At 41.5% G+C, this 25,174-nt stretch overlaps 1 protein-coding gene across 2 annotated transcripts in view; it reads left to right on the top strand.

Moving 5' to 3' along the window:
* The first annotated feature begins 2,866 nt into the window (after nucleotides 1-2,866).
* Nucleotides 2,867-25,174, top strand: part of FARP1 (FERM, ARH/RhoGEF and pleckstrin domain protein 1) — a 118,201-nt gene continuing 95,893 nt past the window's right edge. Inside the window, exons 1-2 of one of the 2 annotated variants that reach the window (XM_072135465.1) lie at nucleotides 2,867-3,189; nucleotides 23,193-23,397. In XM_072135465.1, the coding sequence (XP_071991566.1) occupies nucleotides 23,227-23,397 (171 nt within the window). In that variant the 5' untranslated portion in view covers nucleotides 2,867-3,189; nucleotides 23,193-23,226. The remainder of the gene's footprint in view (nucleotides 3,190-23,192; nucleotides 23,398-25,174) is intronic. The other variant, XM_072135464.1, reaches the window with a different exon arrangement.

The following is a 25,174-nucleotide window of genomic DNA, read 5'->3' on the forward strand; positions in this document are numbered from 1 at the left end:
GTCTGAAACCCCTGAAGCATCAGAAACAGCTGAGACTCCGACTCCAGCGCCTGACTCAGAGGAGGACGATGAGGAGGTTGTTATCTTCTCCCAGCCGGAACTTCGGAGGTCTCAAAGGGAGACAAAAGGTAAAGCTCCTGCGTACCTGCAGGAGTACCAACTGGTGTCACACAGAAGGAGGAGGCAGGTACGCTTTTCTGACACCGAAGTACTTACCACCGAAGAAGATACTGAGTAACCCCTGATGGGCTGAAAGCCTTACCAGGTACTGTGCTTATTGTACATATTGTAAATATTATTACTGCTATCCCATTTGGGCTGAGCGCCCGCTATTCCACAAGAGCCAGAGACTTTCCTGGGACTCTCACCCCTATTTATTTATTTCAGTCAAGAGACATACCTTGAACTGCCCACTGTCAGGTGCTATGATAGCACCCTTCCTCTGCCCCAGCAGAGTTTCCTTCAAAGGACTCTGTCCCTCTACACAAAGAGGAGACCCTTTGCATCTTTTATGGCACTTTTCCCCACATCAAGAGCTGTACCCAGAAGATGGACTTTGCTATTAAAGACCTTCTGAGAGGCTTTTGCCAACCTCAAGGTTACTACTTTATTTATTTTTATATTGCACTTTTATGCCTTTCCTTTTCAGGTAAAGAGACATTCTATGCTGCTACCCTGAGTAGCCTAACTATCTGTAACGTTTGTAATGTTATAAGATGTGTACCCATTGGGCTCCTAAGCCAATTTGAGTTTACAACATGTTTGCACACTGTCAATTTATGTCTGTAGTTTGCACTAACCTTTTATAGGCTTTTCAGATTGTAGTGTGGCTGTGTTTCGGACCGTCTAATCTGTAAACCTTGACCGCTATCTTATGCCTCAAACCAAAGCTTTGCAAGTGGGGGTAGTCCGTAAACTGCGGGTCCTTAGGGGACCGGGGGTGTTAAAGATATAGCACCTGGATGCCACTCACACAAGGGTAAGAATGTCAGTCGGCAGGTACTTGTACATTGTACAATGTTTTATTGTGTCACATATGCCAATGTAACGCATATATACACTATATATTTGTCGCCAGGGAAGAAGTGTTTATATAACAAATATACAGGCCCCGGTGCAAGGAGTGGATTACAGTACATGACACCACACCTTTCTTACTGTACAGTTTGGTTTAATGGCGTCAGCAACCAACTGTCACACATGTCCTTGTCTTAGTCCAACACCAACCCAGGTGCCTGTCTCCAGGACCATGGGCGGTTTGTCCCTACTGATCATGTAGCCTGCACTTCACAGAAGTGCCCCTATCTACCTCTGCACCCCAATCAGTCTGTAGTCGAGCCGAGGGCGGCTCTTTCAATTGCCCCGGGGGTATGCAACACCCTCGCCAATGCAAGGCAGAGCTGTGTTTGCAAATACGTCCCACCATGTAGCTTGCAGCCTGTGTAGGGTCTGATTAGCCTCACAGCATGTCACTACATAACACAGATGAACTCTGCAGTGGTAGATCCTGCCTGGTAAGGCAGGAGTTAATTACTTTATGTGATGTAAAATGTGTCATCCAATCACATGTGTTATCCTAATGTATTGTAAGCTGGGATGTAATTGGAGGAGTAACCACCACATGACCAAGAGCTGAGAAAAAGTGACGGTTGGAGATTTCCAACAGTCAGTTCAGTCAGAGAAGTGAGTCTGACAGGATTCAGTCAGAATGACTAGCAAGTCAGACCAAGCAGTGAGTTAGACAGAGAGAGAGGAAAGGGGTATCATCCTACCTTCAAGGGTGATACCTGAAGCACTCCAGGACAAGCTGAAGCTTCCTATTAGGACACAGCTACCTCCCAGCCTGCCCTCTGCATCCAGGCTGGCGATCTACCTCCTGTGGCTCCCTCCAAGTACATCTCAGCAATCCACTACTCTGTTAAAGGCACGTTGCTGCGGTTCCTGTCGGTTCCAATAAAGAACTGTAAGTTGTTTTTGTTCAACCTCTGCCTCCGTCTGGTCCCTGCTACTACAACTACCATCATCACAGGCACCCTGTCCACCACACAGAGACTTATACTCTAGACACCAAAGGGTTGCCCCAGGGAGAACCGCTATAGCAGCCTCTCCCTCATCATTTCTTGCCAACACCACCCTGCTGGAGACCTGCCAGGCTGTAGGACAGCCCTCCGGTTCCCCATACCAAGCACCGTGACACTAGTGTGCCTAGGCTGCAACCGCCAGCCACTCAGGTACTGCGGGCCCCGGCTGACTCCAGGCCCCGAGAAAAGGCTAGGCCCCGGTGGGGGATGTTGCATATATAATGCGTGGGAGGTTGATTTTTTTGAGATTTGCCCTGTACAACAAAGTACCTAGAAACTGCCCTGAATTCTAGTACAGGCAGTCCCCGGGTTACATACAAGATAGGGTCTGTAGGTTTGTTCTTAAGTTGAATTTGCATGTAAGTCGGTACTGTATACTTTATTATTGTAACCCCAACCAAAATGTTTTTGGTCTTTGTGACAATTGGATTTTAAAAATGTTGGATTGTCATTAGAACCTGGATTAACAAGAAAGCTTCATTGTAGACACCAGTGATAACTGTTACAGCTGTTTATTGTAGTCTAAGGCTAAAGTACAGTAAATTACCAAAATCCAGAGGTCCGTTTGTAATTAGGGGTCGTATGTAAGTCAGGTGTTCTTAAGTAGGGGACCGCCTGTATCCATACTTGCGGTGGTAGCAGTACATCCCACGCTCCTGTACCTCATACACATACAAAGCCTTGTTACACAGCCGGCCAGCAGAGGGCGCTGTGCCCTGTCATATAGTCGCCCCCGTCCTGCAGCCACACAGCACACGTCGGTGTCCCCTCCCTGGGGCATGCAGGGGAGGGGGGAGACGGCTGGCTTGGATGTGAGAGGACAGGAGGAGGGGAAAGCTGCTGCTGCTCGGCTCATCTTCCCGCTCCCTGGTCAGAGGGAGGCAGCACTGCTCGTCTACACCCCTCCTCCAGGGATAGCAGCCTGTGGAAATCCTGTTTGCAAAGCTGTTTCTACAATGGCGACCCTGAAGCAGTTCCCATTCTTGTATGTCCCCGGCGCCTTGTAATGGTCCCAGTCCCCCTACAAGTAGTGGATTACTGAGAGCGGAGACACGGCCGACACCGAGCGCCCGGAGACACAGGCTGCACCCTAGTCCGTACACAGGAGGTAAGAAGCGGCACAAAGGCTCCGGTGCCCGCACAAGCAGGGGGGCAGTGTAGAGGTGGCACCAGGGCACCTCCGTGGAGGAATCGCCCCATGCTGCCTCCACAAAGCTGAGGCTGTATACAGAATGAAAGGACCATTCATAAGACTGGGGGCAGAGCTGTGCCATGTGTCCTGTAGGGAGGGGAACAAAGATGTAATATGGCTCACCTGTCCCCCACCTGGATGTGGGGAGCACTGCTAGGGCCCCCTCCCCCTTCTTATCATCAGCCCCTGGAATAATAGGACCCCCATACTAGATATACACAATGGTTCCCACATCACACATGACAGCGCCCCTTTGTCACCCATACCCTCTCATTGTTCTGCAGATTAATACTGAAATTCTCACTGTGTATATGGGCAGCAGAGATTTGTATAAGGGCACCACAAATACTCGCCTCATGGGGGTGGCACTGGTAGGTGCTGTGATTTCTGCTCTTCCATTGGGGGGTAGTTGTTATGCCACACTGAGTCTTTGTAATCTGATTACTTTCCATCACTGTTGCTGTGAATGTGAGTGCACACATTAAGGGGGGGTTAGGGGTCACCAGTGACGGCTCATGGCAGATAACATGAAAAAATAGTATAAAGATTCCTTTTATTTTTTTATTTTTACAATAATTCTATGTGCATAAAAATCCTGATGCATTTTCTACCCTTATTGCGTATTGTTATTGGTAAATACCATAAATGTCTAATAAGGCCAGGTCCTAGTGATCGGACCCAGTCCTGGCAAGTCTGTAGAACTGGTCTCAGTAGTTGTATCTCCGCTGATGTGGCTGTTACAGTATATGATGTTGTAACGATAATTTTTGCGGGTCACCTTCTGGACCATTACACATTGTGACAGATTTGTAAATCACCCTAACGGTCGCCATCATTTCACACCCATTAGTTACCTGATTACTATCAGGATAATGCATATGCATGACCTAATTAACATATTGATGGATGTTGTGCACCTATGTGACGTGTACAGGAGGTGATGTTTATGTCAGATAACTGAGGTTGTCACATGAAGGTTATGTTAACACTTGCACTTCTTTGTTGTTCATGGGAATGTGTGTCCAATTCTGTTCTTGGCAGGTGATTTTACACAACAGACCTCTCTACATGTGGCACAAATCTATTGCATCTCGCAGTATATGTAATAATTTACAGATGCCAATGTGTTATCCTTCACGGTATGTTTTCAGGTTACAGTAACATAGTGCTAGATCCTTGTATAAAGGTACAGTCAGACAGCCAGAATTGTGGCCGTGATCTGGCCACACCAATTGCAGCCTGATGAAGGCCACAATAGACGTCTATGGCACCCGGTCGTCATGCCACCGCACCGTGACCGAGTTGGGATGAGCAGCCGATCATTTGCCTATGGGGGGGAGGAGGGGTGAGGAGCACTCACCTCTCCCACTTTCTCCTTACAACACTGCTCTCCCAGGATCCAGTCCAGAGGAGCACGTGGCCACCTGTATGTACCCTAAGGAAAATGTCTGCCTTAAAATGCAACAATGTTTAGCTAAAGGCTAAGCAGCTACTTGCCCTTGTGCTCCAAGTTCCTGAGTCGCTACTGTACTTCCTGTTTTGGGTCTTAAGTTGGTCACGGGACTTCCTTCATCCTATGAGTATCCCCCCTAAGATAATGGGGATAAATGACAGGAAGTGAAATCCCCCTGGAAACGGAAGTGACGGTTCGAGGTGGTCGCTCATTGGATGAAGTGAATTCTTAAAATTCCTTGGAAGTTGTGGCCAGATGCAGGCTCTTAAACTGGAAGTAGTTTCTTTTGTCATCCCCTGGCCCATGTCCCTTGAGGGATTGCCATATTTAAAGGACATCTACGTATGGAGCCCATCAGGCTTATTTGCATACAGTCATTCATCCTGGTGGTAGATGCCCTTTAAGGAAAACTCTATAAAAAGTATGGCATAAAACAGGCCAAGGAGTACAGTACTGTATGTTTTAGTAGAGGCAGCAGTCTAATAATTAATAACCATATTAAGCATCCAACAATTGTGATACATATGGGACATTTCTGGACTACGTGGTCTAAACTTACATTGCCTGTAATATTAGAAAGAATTCATACGTCTGTCTCATCTAATTGCTTCTAACTAAATACCACTCCGGGTTGTCTTTTTATTTTAATGTGTTTTATAAAAGGGCCATAACAGTAGTTACATTGACATTTTTGTTGGGATACCTCTTCTCTGCACTGATCAAAGATGAGAAAAACTTATAAGAGCACTTCCTGGATGTCAATTCCATCTATTTAAAAGCAATGGATACATTCTTATGTAGTTTACCTCCCTCTGCTATCATCTGTTCTTATAGGCAGCATATGTGCCTGCTATACAACATTATTCCAGTCTGCAGATAAAATGTGCAAGAGTATGGAAAACAATGACCCCTTAGGGCTACATTGGTGACCTCTCCATTAGTTGTTCCTGACTCACAGCCTCCTCTGTATATATATACACACATACACATTGTTTTTGAATGTTCATTTAATATAATTAGCAAAATTGGCTTTATGTTTAACTTTTTGATTTACTAGAGATATGAAAAAAAGAAATCTAAGTTAAATTTTTACTTTGGAATAGAGCCAGGCTCTTTACGCATTAAATAATATAAGAACATCCTTAAACCTTGTTTACAGTAAAACCTATTTAATAATACTCTGACCACAGATATATCACCAGTTACAAAGGAAAATCTTTTATTAACCCCTTAACGCTCTGCGCCGTAGCTCTACGGCGCAGAGGTATAAGGGATGTATGAAGAGGGCTCACGGGCTGAGTCCTCTTCATACAGAGGTGGGGGTTTTTGCATTTTGCACAAAACCCCCACCGCTAATAACCGCGGTCGGTGCTTGCACCGATCGCGGCTATTAACCCTCTAAACGCCGCCCGCAAAGTCGCGGGCGGCGTTTAAAAGACGGCGGCGCGCGGGCGCCGCCATCTTTTTTCCGATCGCCACGCCCCCGAACGTCATCGGGGGGCGGCGATCGGTTACCATGGTAGCCTCGGGTCTTCTCTTGACACGAGGCTACATGGTTTATGCAGGTTCGTTACAATGAGCCAGTGGCTCATTGTAATGTAAGACCTGCAAAAATGCCATATATTGCAATACTGTAGTATTGCAGTATATGGTAGGAGCGATCTGATCATCTAGGGTTAATGTACCCTAGATGGTCTAAAAAATAGTGAAAAAAAAAAGAAAAAAAAAAGTTTAAAAAATAAAAAAAATTAATAAAATATTAAAAGTTCAAATCACCCCCCTTTCCCTAGAACGGATATAAAACATAACAAACAGTAAAAATCACAGACATATTAGGTATCGCCGCGTCCCAAAATGCCCGATCTATCAAAATATAAAAACGGTTACGGCCGGCGGTGACCTCCGAGGCGGGAAATGGCGCCCAAATGTCCGAAATGCGACTTTTACACCTTTTTACATAACATAAAAAATGAAATAAAAAATGATCAAAATGTCGCACAGACCTCAAAATGGTAGCAATGAAAACGTCCCTTCATTTCGCAAAAAATGACCCCTCACACATTTCCGTGCGCCAAAGTATGAAAAAGTTATTAGCGTCAGAAGATGGCAAAAATTTTTTTTCCTTTTTTGTACACATTCGTTTAATTTTTGAAAATGTATTAAAACACAATAAAACCTATATAAATTTGGTATCACCGCGATCGCACCGAACCAAAGAATAAAGTAGGCGTGTTATTTGGAGCGAAGAGTGAAAGTCGTAAAAACTGAGCCCACAAGAACGTGACGCACGTGCGTTTTTTTTTCAATTTTTCCACATTTGGAATTTTTTTTCAGCTTCGCAGTACACGGCATGTTAAAATAAATAACATTACGGGAAAGTAAAATTTGTTACGCACAAAATAAGCCCTCACACAGGTCTGTACACGTAAAAATGAAAAAGTTATGGATTTTTGAAGTTGGAGAGCGAGAAATTAGCCGAAAAACCCTCCGTCCTTAAGGGGTTAATCTAGCCTTATTCTTAAAAGTTAGACTTGAATCCACCCTTGGGTCCATCTGGCAATTAAATGTTTGAGTTGGACACAATGCTAAGAAGTATATGGTAGCCAAATGACTCCCCTTTTTACTTCCAAATGTAAAACTAAGACTTTAAACGGACAACACCCTTAAACAAATTACTGCAGCAATTGTTCCTTATTATGACTTTCATCAGGGCTTACTTGTCATGTTACCTGCACAGGTCTGTCTGATAACATGGGCTTCGTCTGATACTTGCTCTTAACAAAAAACATCTGTATCTTTAGAGTAAAAGGAGTTTATGCAGGTGTTGGTGGCTGAGATCGATGAAAATAGACTTACTATTTTTTTTTTTTTCATATATGTCAATGTCCTAGCAGATGTTAAAACTCCTGTCACTAGATGCCAACTACTACAAATCTCAGCAATCCGTTTAGAGAGGAAACAATCATAAAGATGCGGTTTCTAATCTATAGCTTCAGCTGGTGAAGTTGGCTGGGCAGGATGTGGCTTCCCATCGCACTATTACATAAAGGAGTGGGGGAAATTGAAGCTTGATAGGGGAAAGATGTAAAATGAAAGCCACAGCAATCTATACAGCAGTTTTATACGTCTGAGTGTTCCTCTGAAACTGTATTTAAAGAGGACCTGTCACTCAGAAATTGAGATTTATCACCACTGACACTTCCAGGATTAACCTGAACCTCTTTATTGACTTACCTGATTCCTATTGATATTTTGTGTGTAACCTTTGACATCTTCTTTGTATTGATCACAAATGTTGTGGGGGCATATACATCCCCATAGACGCTTATATGCGCCCGGCGGTGGTATGGTGACCACACAACTGTAGGGTGCATGGGAAAAAGAGCATGCTCTATTCTTTCCCATGTATACGGCCGAGGGAAGGGGTGATAAGAGCTCACATCCCCTCCTCTCTAGCACACTGCTGTATGGCTGGGCAGTGTGAAAGTAGCCTTATTTCTTTACATTTTTGTTTATTTTTTAAATAGACTTATATTGTTGGTGAAAAAAAAGATTTAGCTTGAAATACACGTGAGTACCATGTATAATTCTGGTTGGCCAGGTTGTAGAAGTAACATTTATATTTCATTTGTACATTTTGCAGTTTCCCTAAATGAGAACTTTAATGTGGATGTTCAAAAATGTTACAAGAATTCATTGTAGAATGGACTTTATTTTGCCAGGTGGGAAACAGCCAATAGGATTGTTGGTCTGACCAGCTGCTGCCAAATAATTTTAGTATTTCTTTTCTCATTTTGACATTTCTCCCTTGGTTTTGGAGCTTTGCTGAAATGTGTTGTCATGGCAACTTGGCTTTTCTTCCAGCAGTGCACCCGCTGTCCATAATATAATGGTCTGATCGGCTACGCTACCTGATAGTTCATGACTTGCTTTTCTTTCCTTGCATACTAATACTGCCCATTCCTTTATTTTCTACGAAGAAGTTCGTCTTACTGGGTAAACTTTCCCACAGTGACGTTTTGGATTTGCTGTATTCTTTCCTGTTTGTTGATCCAAGACTCTGGGTTGTCTCTGTACTAGTTACTTTTCGAAACTTGACATTGGTTCAATAAGTGAAATCGGAGGCATTGTCTTTCCCACAATAATTAGTTAATCATTGCACATCTGCCATCCTGTTAATAGTAATCCATGTGAATACAGACACACACAAATGCTTCCTAGATCTATCGTTTACTCGTGCTGCATCTTAAATATAACCATATTGCATAATAATTTAACTTATGAACAAGACATTTTCTCTGCAGAATGACAGATTTGTACAGTATTTTATCATTGGGTAAATAGTTACGCCTATAGTGGTGTAATTATGCCGCTATGATACTGCTTTTTTCTATACCTTCCTGGCTTTATTCAAGTGGATTTATGTGTATAGTTACATCATGGTGGTCAAATTAATGTAGAAACCTCTGGAAATAATTGGTTTATTATTATCACAGTTCACATTAACATTTTTACTTTTTAAAATGTTTCTTGCTAAAAAAAAGCCCCATGTGTGACACTGCAGAAGCTGCAGCCTCTTCTAGTCCTCTTACTTCTGCAGTTGACAGTGACTTCCCATTCGTTATTCCTGACTGCTGCAGCCAATCACAGGCTGAATCAGAAATTCAGATGCCATTTGTGCCAAAGTCACCACTTAGTCCTGTAATTGCTACTGATTGATGTCAACTGGCATCTTCAATAGAAGAGAAAGAGTGATCATTCCTCGAACCCCTTCAAGATAGTAGCCACCTCTTCACATTAAAAAACCCCACAGCACATGTTGGTACTGCTACCTATGGCTCTTGGTGTCCTTTTTTATTATGTGGACATAGCCCTCCCAGTAATAAGGTCTTTGTATTCAGGATACTGCCAACTATGTCTCTTGATCAAAGCAGATCTACTATCAGGAATCTACCTATTATTAAGGTACATCTGATGGTAGGTTTCTACTAGCATGCTAAACTAACTTTCACTAAATCTATAACCCTTCCTAACCTGAACTACGCTTTACACACCTAATATGCTAATTTTTGGCAGGGGTATTGAGTAGGTTCTCCAGGCAAAGGCAGCCTGTGATGCTTCTTCTCATCACAAGCTACTTTAACCTCTTACCGTCATGTAACGACATGTTACATGTCAGCTGCGGGTGTATGGAGAGGTCTCACAGGCGTAGCTACCTCTTTACAAGGTGGGCATGTGCTTCATATTGCAGCAAACCGGTAACACAACCGCGGTCGGTGCTGGCACCAATTGTGAGTGTTAACCATGTAAATGTCTCCGGTAAAGGAGCACGCACGGTAGTGCGCATGGTGCGCCGAGCACATATCATGGTGCACCGAAGCGTGGTTGAAATACGAAGAATAAAACCGTTTCAAAAGCAATACAGCGCTTTCTGCAAATAATGAAGACATGCTCCGGCATCAGCTCACCCTGAGCTGGTGCAAGGTATTTGAGGGTTATAACTACCATTTTAAAGTGACAGGTTCCCATTTAACATGTTGCTAGAAACCTACCATCAGGACCACCCTCAGTAACAATGCCTGCTGATAAAGGGTTACAAATCCTCCTCATATTACCTACAATTAGCTGCCAATGAGGCTCTGTACCTTAATTACAGACATTTTGCTTTTATGACTCATGTCTGGTATCTGTGTCTTCTCTCTCCATGGAGGAATGAGAGGAAGTCCATGTATGTACTGTGAAGAGGTTTAATGATCTGAGATCATGTCACTCTGGCCGCATGACATGAACTGTGACCAGTAAGGAGGCACAAGGCATGGGGAGGAGTCGGCCGAGCCCCCCTCTAATGCCAAGTGATATAAGATAAAAGGGGATTTATGTGGATGTAAGCAAAACTATTTTTTTAGCTAAAGAAGGGTGTCTCTATAGGAACCTGTTACTGGCTGTATATGTTGCAAATGCTGTGTCAGGTTCCCTCTAAACGCAGCTTAATTCCTGAACTGTTCTAACCATCTACAGCCCTTGGGGACTTAAAGGACTTCTAACAACATTTTTTCGGTGGTAGACTGTCATATAACGCTGCCACGTTATAGAGCTGGGAGGGGTGCATAACAAAGAGTGGGGCATGCATACAGTTATGGCCAGAAATATTTGGACAGTGAGACAAGTTTTGTTATTTTATCTGTTTACAAAAACATGTTCAGAAATACAATTATATATATATATATATATATATAATATGGGCTGAAAGTGCACACTCCCAGCTGCAATATGAGAGTTTCCACATCCAAATCGGAGAAAGGGTTTAGGAATCATAGCTCTGTAATGGATAGCCTCCTCTTTTTCAAGGGACCAAAAGTAATTGGACAATGGACACTAAGGGCTGCAATTAACTCTGAAGGCGTCTCCCTCGTTAACCTGTAATCAATGAAGTAGTTAAAAGGTCTGGGGTTGATTCCAGGTTGATTGCTTGGAGTAGCAAAATCAACAGTCGGGTACATTCTGAGAGAAAAAAGGAATTGACTGGTGAGCTTGGGAACTCAAAAAGGCCTGGGCGTCCACGGATGACAACAGTGGTGGATGATCGCCGCATACTTTCTTTGGTGAAGAAGAACCTGTTCACAACATCAACTGAAGTCCAGAACACTCTCAGTGAAGTAGGTGTATCTGTCTCTAAGTCAACAGTAAAGAGAAGACTCCATGAAAGTAAATACAAAGGGTTCACATCTAGATGCAAACCATTCATCAATTCCAAAAATATACAGGCCAGAGTTAAATTTGCCAAAAAAATACCTCAAGAAGCCAGCTCAGTTCTGGAAAAGTATTCTATGGACAGATGAGACAAAGATCAACCTGTACCAGAATGATGGGAAGAAAAAAGTTTGGAGAAGAAAGGGAACGGCACATGATCCGAGGCACACCACATCCTCTGTAAAACATGGTGGAGGCAACGTGATGGCATGGGCATGCATGACTTTCAATGGCACTGGGTCACTTGTGTTTATTGATGACATAACAGCAGACAAGAGTAGCCGGATGAATTCTGAAGAGTACCGGGATATACTTTCAGCCCAGATTCAGCCAAATGCTGCAAAGTTGATCGGACAGCGCTTCATAGTACAGATGGACAATGACCCCAAGCATACAGCCAAAGCTACCCAGGAGTTCATGAGTGCAAAAAAGTGGAACATTCTGCAATGGCCAAGTCAATCACCAGATCTTAACCCAATTGAGCATGCATTTCACTTGCTCAAATCCAGACTTAAGACGGAAAGACCCACAAACAAGCAAGACCTGAAGGCTGCGGATGTAAAGGCCTGGCAAAGCATTAAGAAGGAGGAAACCCAGCGTTTGGTGATGTCCATGGGTTCCAGACTTAAGGCAGTGATTGCCTCCAAAGGATTCGCAACAAAATATTGAAAATAAAAACACTTTGTTTGGGTAATGTTTATTTGTCCAATTACTTTTGAGCTCCTAAAATGTGGAGTGTTTGTAAAGAATTGTGTACAATTCTTACATTTTCTATCAGATATTTTTGTTCAACCCTTCAAATTAAACGTTACAATCTGCACTTGAATTCTGTTGTAGAAGTTTCATTTCAAATCCAATGTGGTGGCATGCAGAGCCCAACTCGCGAAAATTGTTTCACTGTCCAAATATTTCTGGCCCTAACTGTAAATTGGGTATCGGAGGAGACAGGAGGCGCTCGGCAGACACGACCCCGAGTGCCTCTGGCTCATTTGAATATTTTTATAACCTTATTTTCTGGCTCTGACGAAGGCCCTGGAGGAAGATAAAAAAGGATCTGTCATCTCCAGCAGGTAACGTGGGTGCGTTATAGGACAGTCTACCACTGAGAAAATGGTGGTGGATGTCCTTTTAAGAAACTGATGTTGAGGAGCGTGCAATGTCCTCCCAATTGTGTGCTGCGGCTTCTTTTATCTTGTCTTCTACTGTAGCTTCTTTCCACCTGTGCTCTCTGTGCTATGTAAGCCTGCATGATTTGTTGTTGCTGATAACTTCCTTCTATCCTATTTCTAAAGCTATGAGAAGTGGTGAGGCAGGGACAGAGAGAGTGGACATATCCAGAAGCAGTGTGCTGCTGATTAATGCCATTTCATCAGGTTAACCAGCTATATAAAGTAGTTACACTATTGCTACAGCCAGAGATCGCAGACGGTCTCTACAAGCTTCTCTGACACATGTACAGGCAGTTTTACCTCTTGAAAATGACCTGAAGTGTGTAAATACACATTTCATTTCTCTGGGCCCAGCAACTGCAGCCTCTTCATGTCTCTTCACTGCTGTATCTCTCCGCTACTCAGTATAGGCTCCAGTCACATGTCCTTAAAGGACACCTGTCATCAGGTCTGTGTCACTTGTCCTGTCTCTACTACCTGTTGGAGCATCTCACAAGGATCCCATCCCAGCCTTTATCTAGTTATTTCATACATTATTCATTGTAAAATCATCTATTCTTTATCATATAAATGAGGCTGGTCACATGGTCAGAGGCAGTGATGTCACCCTGTTACCCCTCCCCTCTCCTCCCCCTGCTCATGTCTGTGTGTAATGTATAGTAAATGCTGCATCCTCCTAATATACAGGTGAGAGACACAGACATCAGCTACACATGAATCTGACATGTTCTGCTGTATCTCTCCTAAACAAACACATGCACACACAGGCTGCAGGGGGTGCGAGTACCAGGAAGCACATCATTATACAGCCTCACATCATTATACAGGCTGTCAGTCATGCACTGGGGGTGTGGCTGTGCCGCCCACTCATGAATAGAGTGGACAGCTTGAATATGCTAATGCTTCATTGGACATTTCACAGGTCATTTGCATACAGCTTTAGGACCTCATTGCTTAGGTTTACAGGCATGTAGAGGGACAATGAAGGGATAGAGGCAATGCTCTCTAATGGCAGTTTATGAAAATATATTTAGTTTAGGGGGGTTATTTTGCATGACAGGTTCTCTTTAAGCAGAGAAGACCGGCAGGAGGCAGCCTGGACTGAGAGGACCGGGGCATTGGCAGAATTGATCAGATAAAGATAAGACCAAGGCTTCCAGCTCTGTACTTGTGTTCCTAAACATCAGTCAGAACAGGAGGGGAAGGGGCAGGGAAGCAGATGTGAGCCAGGAAGTAAATTATCACTTACCTGTTGTATCATCACAATCTTCTCACCAGTCCTTGTTCACTAGGCTTAGTGGTTCTTCTGGACCCCTTGGTTACTAGTATTCCTTTTTTTGGCTACCACAAATTTGCTTCTTTAGAAAAGCAACTGAATTAAATGCATTTTCAGGGATTACATAAACTTCGAGCCGTTGGATTTTGTAACCGCTGATCCATTTGCTCTGTCTAGAGTTTGCTTTTCCCTAGAGAACGTTGTTGGCTTATCTGAACGGCTTTGTCGGAATACCTGACTCAATGGCTATATAAATCTAGAGCTATAGGGAGCATTATGGTTCTGCCAGGTGTTCTTGCTGCTATTCATTTTATACCCATACCTTACAGTAAATCCTCACTTGTTCACACCAGCTTCTTTGTATGGACCCAAGTCCAGTGTTCTACTTTTTCATTTCATTAAAAAAAGTGTCTCTGACCCAGGCGGCAAGTCTTTTTTTTTTTTCTGTTCGTGTTATTAAAGAAAACCTGTCACCAGGAATGTGATTGTTAGACGGAGCCGGGTTCCAATAGCCTATGCTGATTTTAAAAATGCCTTTGTTTTTCATTCTGAATCATTTCAGTAGCTTATAAAACCTAATTTCACATTAAGTAACTCCCTGCCAGCAGCATGTGGTAAGACCCTGGAGGACGTGGGACAGCTACGGTAACCTGTGTCTCGGTCTCCTCTACTCCACACTCATTCACCCACTTCTTGTCATGTTCATTGGGCAGGTAGGGGAGGGAGGGGGATTATGTGGCATAAAGTAAGAATGCATGAGAAAACACAGATACAGGCTGCCGTAGCAGAGGCAGCTGCCTCCCTCCCCTCCCCCCCCCCCCCCCACCAGGGATCCTTCACTTCCCAAAAAATGAACAATCAAAAGTAATCCAAGCACTCCTTTGTTAATAAATTCTCACTTGGCATCATACCACTCCGTGACGTTTAGGCCTGACATGGGTCTTTTGTCAAACACAAAAAGATAGAAATGAATAAAAGTAATAAAGTGAGACAACTGACAACAATGACATAACAAATATAGAATTGATGAAGAAGCTAGAGTTCTCAAAGTTACAAGCGCAATATTGAAAACATATTGGGGTGGGAACCCTAATCCTGAAAAGCACCTATTATTTCTTGATGTGCGACCACACGATTTGGATTATTCCTAAAAAATGAAGGGAATAGTGGAAGCAAAGATACCTTGGCATATTTACTGAGGAAAACACAGAAAATTAGCAGTAGGGCTGTTCTAATGTCACTCCTAGATTATCTGGGGACATAGGCCTTTTTAGAATAAGTGTAAATACAAAAATGTTTGCAATTATCAGCTGAATTTATGTCTAAAAACCTTTCTTGTTGGCACAAACTCTATGAAAAGGTTGTATAAAGGTATACTTTCTCAAGATTACTACATCCTGCAATTCTATCTCTGGACAGTAGGTTGAATTATAGACGCTTGCTAATTCAGTACATAACTTTTGTGCATCAGTTTTTATGTACATTGCAAACAAGACTGATGGCTCACAATAGAAAATAACACCATTACTGGAAACACCATAATTTCTTCAAACAATAGATGTCAATTTACTCACAACCTCCTATTTTCATTAGGAATCTCCCCATAGACCTCAGTGAGCTGTACAGTGTTGGATCTCATCATCTCTCATCGTATTGTGTTGGATCTCTTCATCTCTGATCTGTATCATCATGTGTCAGATACTAGTAGAATATTCCAAAGCTAAATGATAGTGTTGGTAAACCCTGTACCCTGATAATCTAAACACGTTATCAGCAGATAGCATCTCATAGCACAGAGGAATTATGAAGTGTATAATTCTAAACGTATGCTGTATATTTTGGTTCTCCTTGGATATAACCATAAACTCAGTTCCTGGGATCCCCCAGATTCTTCTTGCATGAACAGGAGTCTCCTGTACTGCAGGAGCAGGGAGGGGGGGGGCAGAGATCAGCAGAGCCAGAGGCACTTTCTGTCTAGCTGTTTGAAGAATCGGGCAGCTATACAGACAAGATAAACTCTTGATCTGAGGAGGGAGGGAGCATAGCAGTATTGAGTGTGTGTTTTATTGGTTTGGTGAGATAGTAGAGACGATTGTGTCTTATATTCATTTCAAGACTCTGATCTGTTTAATTTCTCTTTTTCTTGGTGTCAGATATTAGTAGAATTTTCTGAAGGGTGAAGATTTCAAATGAAAGTAGCTAAACCCACTTGGATTGAGCAGGGTTTTTTTTTCTCCTTTTCCATACCCCTTCCCCCTTTTTCCTTGTTTGCTCTTTCCCGCCCCCACTCCCCCCATTTCCCTTATCCCTCTGTTCCCCTACATGTGCTTCCCTACTTTTTCCCGTGATGTATATGTTTAATGTGGTTATTGTTGTTACTACTTGTTCAGTAGTGGTTTAGATTCTTTTCATAACTTCTCCAGGTAGTTCATAAAGGAATTAACCCTCATATTGGAATTACTGTTGTGGTGCTTACAGAGTGAAAGGTCATATATATGCAGATGAATACTGAATACACTTCATTTGTGTTTGACTACTTTCAAGTGTATGTACTGCTTCACTATATATTGACTCATTGACTTGAATATTGTTATACGTTGATTTCAATAAAGTTTATTGAACAGGAAGTAGCTAAACCCTGGGCCCTGATAATCTAAGCACTTTGTCAGCACACAGCATCTCGTGTATGATCATAGCATAAAGTCCACGCCCAGACTGCTGAATCATGCACTGAGTATCTGATGCAGTGATAGCAAAGGCAACAACAAAAATTTGTCACATTGCAAAGCAAGGGGTTAAAAGTAATCTTTATCATGTTGATATCACTAGGGGATAAGGTTTGAGGACTTTCATGGGCAAACCCCTTTAACATCTAGGCATCTGATTTGGTTTCCAAAGTTCACTGACTTATCATGACGTGCCCTATCATTTATGTAAGATCTAAAATGGTAAAAAGGATGATTATTCCCAAATTTAATATAGAATTAGTGAGAAAATTCACATGATGCACCAATTCTCTTCAGCCTAGAATTTCATGTTTTATGTTGCACAGATTTGTAAAACATTTCGCTAATGAATGTTTTATGCCAAAGTATATTTAGTTTAAGTATAATATAGGCAGCATTCTATTTTGTAAATTCCATATCTCTTTGGCTCAGTTATTGTGAGCTGCCTTACTTTGTGCACACACGTGTTCCCTGGGGGCAACTGGCAGAGGTCCAGGATGAGAACATTCAAGTGAATGTCTGTCTTGTTAAAAGTTCCATGCCTCAGGAAGGGAGTCATCCTTCTCACTCAAAGGTGTATTGATACCCAGACAGAAGCGTTATTTCTCTAATTTTGCAAATATTGACACAAAGCCAGAATTTTTTTTTTAATTTTTTTTTATTATATATCTAAATGGGTTGACCTACAAATGGTGGAAATGTCTGGGACATTTAGCAAGCAAAATGCTAAATCTTTACACCAGTGTGGGTCGGGCCTTGGGCTTTTTCTTATACTACAACATATTTTTTCTTCAGTTTTTTTGCTACAATGAGTAGCCTTACAGGAAATCTACTATCTAATTCATCATAAACCAGGGGCACTGGCTCATAGATCCAGGCGCAATGCCTGTGGTAATCTTACATTTCTTATCTATGGCCTCCTTCCTTTTAAAATAAAGCTAATTGGTCAGAAGGGCTCTGGAGGCTTTTAGAGTGCCCCTCCATGCTGCAGCTCCACAGGCTGTTACACTCTCTCCTCCTCCCTGCTCCCTTGGCGTTGCTAAGGAAGCAGATGGGGGGAGAGGTGAGACACTATAGCAGCCTGTGAAGCTACAGCAGTGTGGCTCTAGTTATGCACCCCTCCCCGGAGCCATTCTGATTCATTAGCATACTTTTTTAATCTGTCCCTGGATTATCATGCTTCATTATGATGGTAGCTTTTCTTTTAACAGTTATAACAGACTACAGATTAATGGAAGTCCAAAAGCAAAGAAGTGTGCAGTCCAGACTGTTTAGAAATAGTTTTTCCTTCATTTTGATGTATTTTTTTGTTCCCAGATATTTCTTTTATTTCCAGTGATGTACCCACAATTGGAGCCAGCATTGCTGTGTGGAGTTGTGTACCGCTCCATTATTCAGCATTGTTGTTTTATCACATGCATTATATATTTTTCAGTAAGCAGAAGGTATCAGTTTTCAACTGAGGGAATGTGATGTGTTATATGCCACCTGTATGGGAAAGTACTGAATTCAATGGTTTGCAGTTCAGTGCTACATTTTCATGGTATAGGGTTTTAACTAGGTTTCCACATAGCGATGGTGTAATAACCACATTTTCTTGTCTTATTCTTTTTTTTTTTTCAATTATGTATAGTTTTTTTTTTATGTTATGTGGGGACTACAAATAAAGTTTTATAAAACATATAGCTGTTGTTACAGTCAACAGCAATAATTTACCAATGCTTTGACAAATAACATATAGGCTGTTATTAGATAAGAGTGCTTGTATTTTATCTTGGTTGTTATTGTTATTTTATGTAGATTGTTAGATTTTCTGTATAGTAATTTTGACTAATTGCAAAAAAATTTTAAACAAAAAAATGCTAAAAGATGATATTGGAGTACTTGTAGTGTAGTGGATCTAATGTGTCAGCAATCTGGTTTGGCTTTATTTCTAAGAGTGTTGAACCAGTAATCCCTAGTTTAACTCGTTTGCCATTTTGCAGGGATTCTGACTGTGGTGCAGGGGAGCATCAGGCCACTACCTCTTAGAGGTAGAGGTTGGTGACAGCTTGCCTGGGTGGGACAGGCTAACCTTGTGTGGCACTTGGGGTAAGGCAGGAACATGGTTATGGCAGGTCTGGTTCTGGAGTAGTCAAAGTCCTGGTAATAGGGACGAAGATGCAACGAAGATGGCACATAGCAAGGGGAAGGGTCAGAACACAGGAATACAGAAGCTAGTGCATAAGTTAATTTTGCATCACAGTAGTCGACTACAAGCCTTAAAGGGATATTCCAGGAATAAGCCTAATTCATATACAAATTAGTGATTAAAATATAAGCTGATTATCATATCATTTATACTCATGTATAAGCCGAGTTTTTCAGCACAAAATGTGCTGGAAAACCTCACCTCGGCTTATACACGAGTCAATAAAAAGAATAAACTTATATACTCACCCTTCGGCGGCCCTGATGCACAGCATGGCTCCCCGATGTCGGCGCGGCTCCTCTTCTGTCTTTGGTCTTCTATAACAGTCTGCAGAGACACGGCCATCATGGTATGCGCATGGAGGGCAGGCTGGCTATATACTACTACTGGGGGCTGGCAGATTGTATAATATAGGGAGCAGGCTGTGTACTACTGGGGGCTGCAAGGCTGTGTACTACTGGGGGCTGCAAGGCTGTGTACTACATGGGGGCAGCCTGGCTGTGACCAATGCATTTTCCACCCTCGGCTTATACGCGAGTCAATAGGTTTTCCCAGTTTTTAGTGGTAAAATTAGGGGCCTCAGCTTATACTAGGGTCCGCTTATACTCGAGAATATACGGTAGTTGTTATTTAAAATTTAGCTCTCCTTAGCAGAAAAATGCTGTTTTATTTGTTTTTTTTATTGAATCAATTTGAAACAAACAAAAATGGCTACATGAAGCATATGGCATTGTAAGGTGTCGAATGATCATAATACACTAAGTAAAAAAAGAGGAGTTGGCTATACATTCACTTTTTCACTTTACACCCATCCCCAGACCAAATGTTTGGACACACCTTCTCATTCAAAGAGTTTTCTTTATTTTCATGACTATTAAAATTGTAGATTCATAGATTTGATGCCTTCAGTGTGAATTAATACATGTGGAATTTTATACTTTACAAAAAAGTGGGAAACAACTGAAAATATGTTTTATATTATTGGTTCTTCAAAGTAGCCACTTTTTGCTTTGATGACTGCTTTGCACACTCTTGGCATTCTCTTGATGAGCTTCAAGAGGTAGCCAACTAAAATGGTCTTCCAACAGTCCTGAAGGAGTTCCCAGAGATGCTTAGCACGTGTTGGCCCTTTTGCCTTCACTCATCTTACCCCAAACCATCTTGATTGGGTTCAGGTCTTGTGACTGTGGAGGCCAGGTCATCTGGTGTAGCACCTCATCACTCTCCTTCTTGGTCAAATAGCCCTTGCACAGCCTCGAAGTGTTTGGGGGGCATTGTCCTGTTGAGAAATAAATGATGGTCCAACTAAACGAAAACCGGATGGAATAGCATGCCGCTGCCACTCTGGCAACCATCAGTATACCTCTAATTTTGAATACATCTCCAACAGTGTCACCAGCAAAGCACCATCACACCTCCTCCTTCTCCATGCTTCTCGATGGGAACCAGGCATGTAGAGTAAATTCATGCACCTTTTCTGTGTTGCAGAAAAGGCACAGGACACAAGATGGCCACTGGTCACATATCCACACCACATGTCCTGCATCTGCCTGGGCAGGTCATGTGATCACCACTTTTTGGGCTATAGTTGATTGGTTACAGTGCATCCAGTATGACCAGTGTTGTGGTGAGACACCATCTCAGTGAGATAATGTGCAGTGATGCCAATTGCACATCATTACTATGGTAACTGTATGTTACATCGTCACTGGGAGCAGAGCATAAAGAGGGAGGAGGAGTTACTGAGAACTAAAGGATTATGGTACTTGTAGTTTCCACTGGCAGCCATCTTGGTGATAACTCCTCCTACTTTAGAAAGCCTATAACATGTTGTGAATCATAAAATCAAACTATTTAAGCTCCATTTTGTAACTAATGATATAAAATTTTGTTATATTCATTTATTTTTAGCATTGTGGGTTTTTATATCAGACGTTCATATTCCTGGAATACCCCTTCAAGGTTGATTTGACAACAGACCCCATTATACAGAAAAAAATGTCAAAGCCTCAAACATGTTTATATGGACAGGCAGGTTACACCTTCATAAGTTCCCTTCAGATGCATTTAATGTATGTACTGTATACAGATGAAGCTGATATCTGTCCCTGGTGACAGGTTCCCTTTAACCTGTTCTGGAGAGTGGCTCCTCCCCTGTGACTCTTTACTGATGTTATTCTACATCATTCAGAGTTATTTATCTCTGAAAAGATAGACCATTACTGTAAACCTGTTAAGTTTTAGAGTCCATTTCCTGATATAATTTCTCTTTAATCCCTGTACCTGCTTTGATATTAGAATGGTCCAATCTGCTTTTAGTTACCTCTTAATACGATCGGAATAAATCCAAGCTATCCTTGTAGTTATTGCCTTAATTCATTGCTTGAAGAGCTATGTTACTGGTATGAGTTACATGTAATGGCTTCTAGATACATGCAATAGATATAAAGCTGCAAATTTTCACCTATGTGGGTGTTCACTTGTTTGTTTGAGGATCTGTTAGGAGATTCCAAAATCACAAAAAGGGATGCAAACATCCAAATAGATCCTATTGTAGTCAGCTGGATTGTTTGATCTTGGTCGTTGTTGTTATGTTTGCTTTGCTATTCTTTCCGTTACTTTTTCTGCTTTGCTCTTAAACTGACCAAAACATCATAAGTGAGCAAAGGATGTGTGCACACAGGCCAAAGTTTAGAATAGTTTCTGGAACAAAAGATCATAAATCTGCGGTTTATGAAAAATCTACAATGTGCTTGTGGCACCGTTGTCAAAAGACAATCTACTTGAACACTAACCTACAGGAACTGGTCAATTTACATAAGGTAATATAGCCATCTGGGAATTATAAAGCTTGTTTACTCATGTGATATAACTAGTTAGTATGTATGTGCATGTATTAGAAAATGGTGTAATTATTTACATGGTTGTCATGCTGTACTGCCACTATGTAATCACATCTGGAGTACACATGTAATGCCCGTACTCTCCCTTCCAAAATCACATACCCTTATTAAGTTAGTCAGGTTTTCTGTTAATACCAGACCTATTCTGTTCAGTTTCTGTTCTGTCCCTTAATTTGGTTTCTTCTGTAAGGGCTATATGCCATAATACCGGAAAACTGGAGTAATTTGCACCTGAAATGCTGTGTGTCACATTTATTGAAGGCTTGTGGATATAGATGTGTGGACTATCTAGCCTCACATCCCAATGTCAAATGTATCACATAACCAGAGCAGCGGGGATGTGCAAATCAATGGCTAAAGAATGATAATCATGAAAAAAATAGTATCAAATCTTCTATCTTTAATTTTAAATTAAATAGCACTAGCATATTTAATTTAAAATAAAAGAGAGAAGATTTGATACTATTTTTTTCATGATTATCATTCTTTAGCCATTGATTTGCACATCCCCGCTGCTCTGGTTATGTGATACATTTATTGAAGGTTTGAGACAATTTTAAGGCTGTTTTTCGATTTCACCCCCCCCCCTTCCCCCAAAAAAAGAGGTGTGTCCTCAGTAACTATCGGGTGTGAACGGAAAGAAAATAATTCATGTGCCAGAAAATTCAGTCAGTGCACAAGAAAATTGTGGTGCTGCACTAGACCAACTAAAAGGAGGTGCAAAGTACACATCACCAGTCTTATACTGCACCGTATTAATCACCAGTATCAGACACAGAAAATAGCGCCCAAAATTAAAAGTGCCACTTTTAAAAAATATATAAAATCCAATAAAAAGGGATCTAAAGTCGGTACAGTCCTTGAAATTGTAGCATTGAAAAAGTTATCACAAGTCGCAAAAAATGACACTACACACAGCTGTGTACACCGAATGAAAAAAAGTTTGAAAAAGTTATTAGCGGCAGAAGATGGCAAAATGATAAAAATTTAAGCTCTTTATATGGAAAACTAAAAGGTGGGGAGTGAAAATACAAAAACAAAAAAAGGCCAGGTAGTTAAGGGGTTAATACATCTTCCCCATCGCATTCAGTAAAATCCCTGAAGTAATTGGCTCTGTTTGTATCTGCTTGCTCTACTAAGGCTAAGTTCACAGCTCCGTTCGGCTTGTTCCATCGCTTAGTAATGAAAAAAATAACACCGCAGCCGCTGTTATGAAAGGTCCATTAAAGTCCATGGGAAATGTGAACGGTGAACTCTTCCGATCGCCTTCCTTTTTTAGTTTCCGTGAGCCGTGAGTGGAATGGAAATCCCAGAAACAGGAGTGAATTGAAACTCGCTAATTTTACTAACTAATAAATGTGCTATCATCCATGTTGTTCTTCCTACACTTCTCCTGTAGTGGGTAAAGATCAATACATTTATACTGGTCTATCTCTTGCTCTCCTTCACAGTGGCAAGCAATAAGAGGCAGTGGATTTCCGAAGCATGGGGGAGACAGAGCAGCAGCAGACGGCAGCCTCCCGGTTAGGTGCTTCAGAGAGTGCCGGGATCAGCACTTTAGAACATGGAACCAAGCCACCTCTATCACCACATGGCAAGTCTTATCCATTCAAAGTTCAAATGTTGGATGACACACAGGAAACTATTGAAGCTCCGGTGAGTGTTTTTATGGCTTACCATAGCATATCTAAGTCTAGGGATAAAATATGGTGGTGTCATTGTTGCACAAGTTTTTAATAGACTAGAACAGAGAATTTGTTCATGTGCCATCCTGGATTTCACCTATATTATTTACTATTGATGTGATGCAGTTGTGCTTGTATGTTTGCGTGGGAAACATATTCCATAGAGGGGTATTATATCTTATATTTAATATTCCTATATATAAAGAGAAACTAAACCTGTGAAGCATGTTTTATTTTACAAATTAATAGAGTAGGTGGTCATAGTGAACTTTGTTTTATACTGCAGTAAGAAAAAAAAAATCTTCTAGTAAACTTTATTATATACTTCAGTTAGAATAAAACTTCTATGAAATTTTTTTTTTTTACTCTTTTTCCAGTATTGAGCTGTGTATCCGAAAGCCTTCTTAGGTCTGTCCACTTCAGACTGATAAGGGGGCCGATGATTAACTATTTCCATATCTACTTCCATATCTACCACCAGGATCAAGTAATGTAAACCAAGCACACTGACATACTGGTGTTTGTCCCCTCTAGCAGGATCCACTCTTCTTTTAGCTTTTTTTTTTTCCTACAGAAAAGGCATAAAATTATACTCGGGGCTTTATATGTGTTAATGGAGCCTGGAGCCTCTTGTGCTCATTTGCATAATTATTAAAGCCTTTTTTCTAAAACATAAGCATAAAAGCTAAAAAAAAAAGCATGGATCCCTACGGGGGGCACACACCAGTATGTCATTGTGCTTGGTTTACAATCCTTCATCCTGGTGGTAGATGTCCTTTAAGTCAATAGATGATTTATCTCTCAGCTGTCTGTGGACTATGGAACAGAAAGTTGATTTAAGCAAACGGCTTAGATGGGTTTCCAGGAGTACAAATTTGTATACACACAGAGACCCAGTAGTGACGGTTTGCACGGCAGCTGAATGGGGGCATGATAGAGATGGGTATAAGAGGTTGATTATTCTTAAAGCCCATTATGCCATATATAAAGAAATGTGTACTCCTGGGATTGTATGTATTAATATATACTTGTACAGTTTTCTTGGTGCCTATTCAAAGTATAAATCCTCCTTCTGTACCACAATTGTAATCTCTTATGTATATATTGAAATCTGATATCTTGGACCTACCGGTTGCAAATGTCACCTACATGGAGTCTGTGCAAAATAAAATGACAGAATTAGACAATAAAATGGAAAGCAAATTAGTGCTCAACAAAATCATAGTGTGAATCACCTATACTGTAACACAAACATAACAGAATGATCTCATTAAGACGTGAAGAGCCAGGACAAACATGCACATTCAGGAAAATTAAACATTTCTATGTAGCAGCAGACAACACAGCTGAATAAACACATGCTCTGCCCCTAGTCAATAAATAACTGCTGCTTACTTTATGTGCTAACAACTACTTCTGCAGACATTACTGAATCTTCCCTTTCAGGAAGAAAATGTGTCTCCTGAAACAGAGATGCAAATGAGCCTCAGGGGCTCCCTTATATCTCACAAAGGCCCCCTTCTGTCTGCATCGTCTGATAACTATTCATACATTCATTCTGGGAGGTGGGAAGAATAGCCAAATGGAGGCGTGAATATTCAACAGATAACCGAGCCAGAAAGGGCTCATTTGCATATTTTTAAAAACTTGCTGTTCAGGAGTCACATGCCAGCCTGTATGTGTACTTGTTTTTTTAGAAGACCTGCACTATTGGTAGATTTCCTTTAAAGGCACATGTAACCTATAAA

The sequence above is a fragment of the Engystomops pustulosus genome, chromosome 2 (assembly GCF_040894005.1).
Source record: "Engystomops pustulosus chromosome 2, aEngPut4.maternal, whole genome shotgun sequence".
NCBI classification, from domain to species: Eukaryota; Metazoa; Chordata; class Amphibia; order Anura; family Leptodactylidae; genus Engystomops; species Engystomops pustulosus.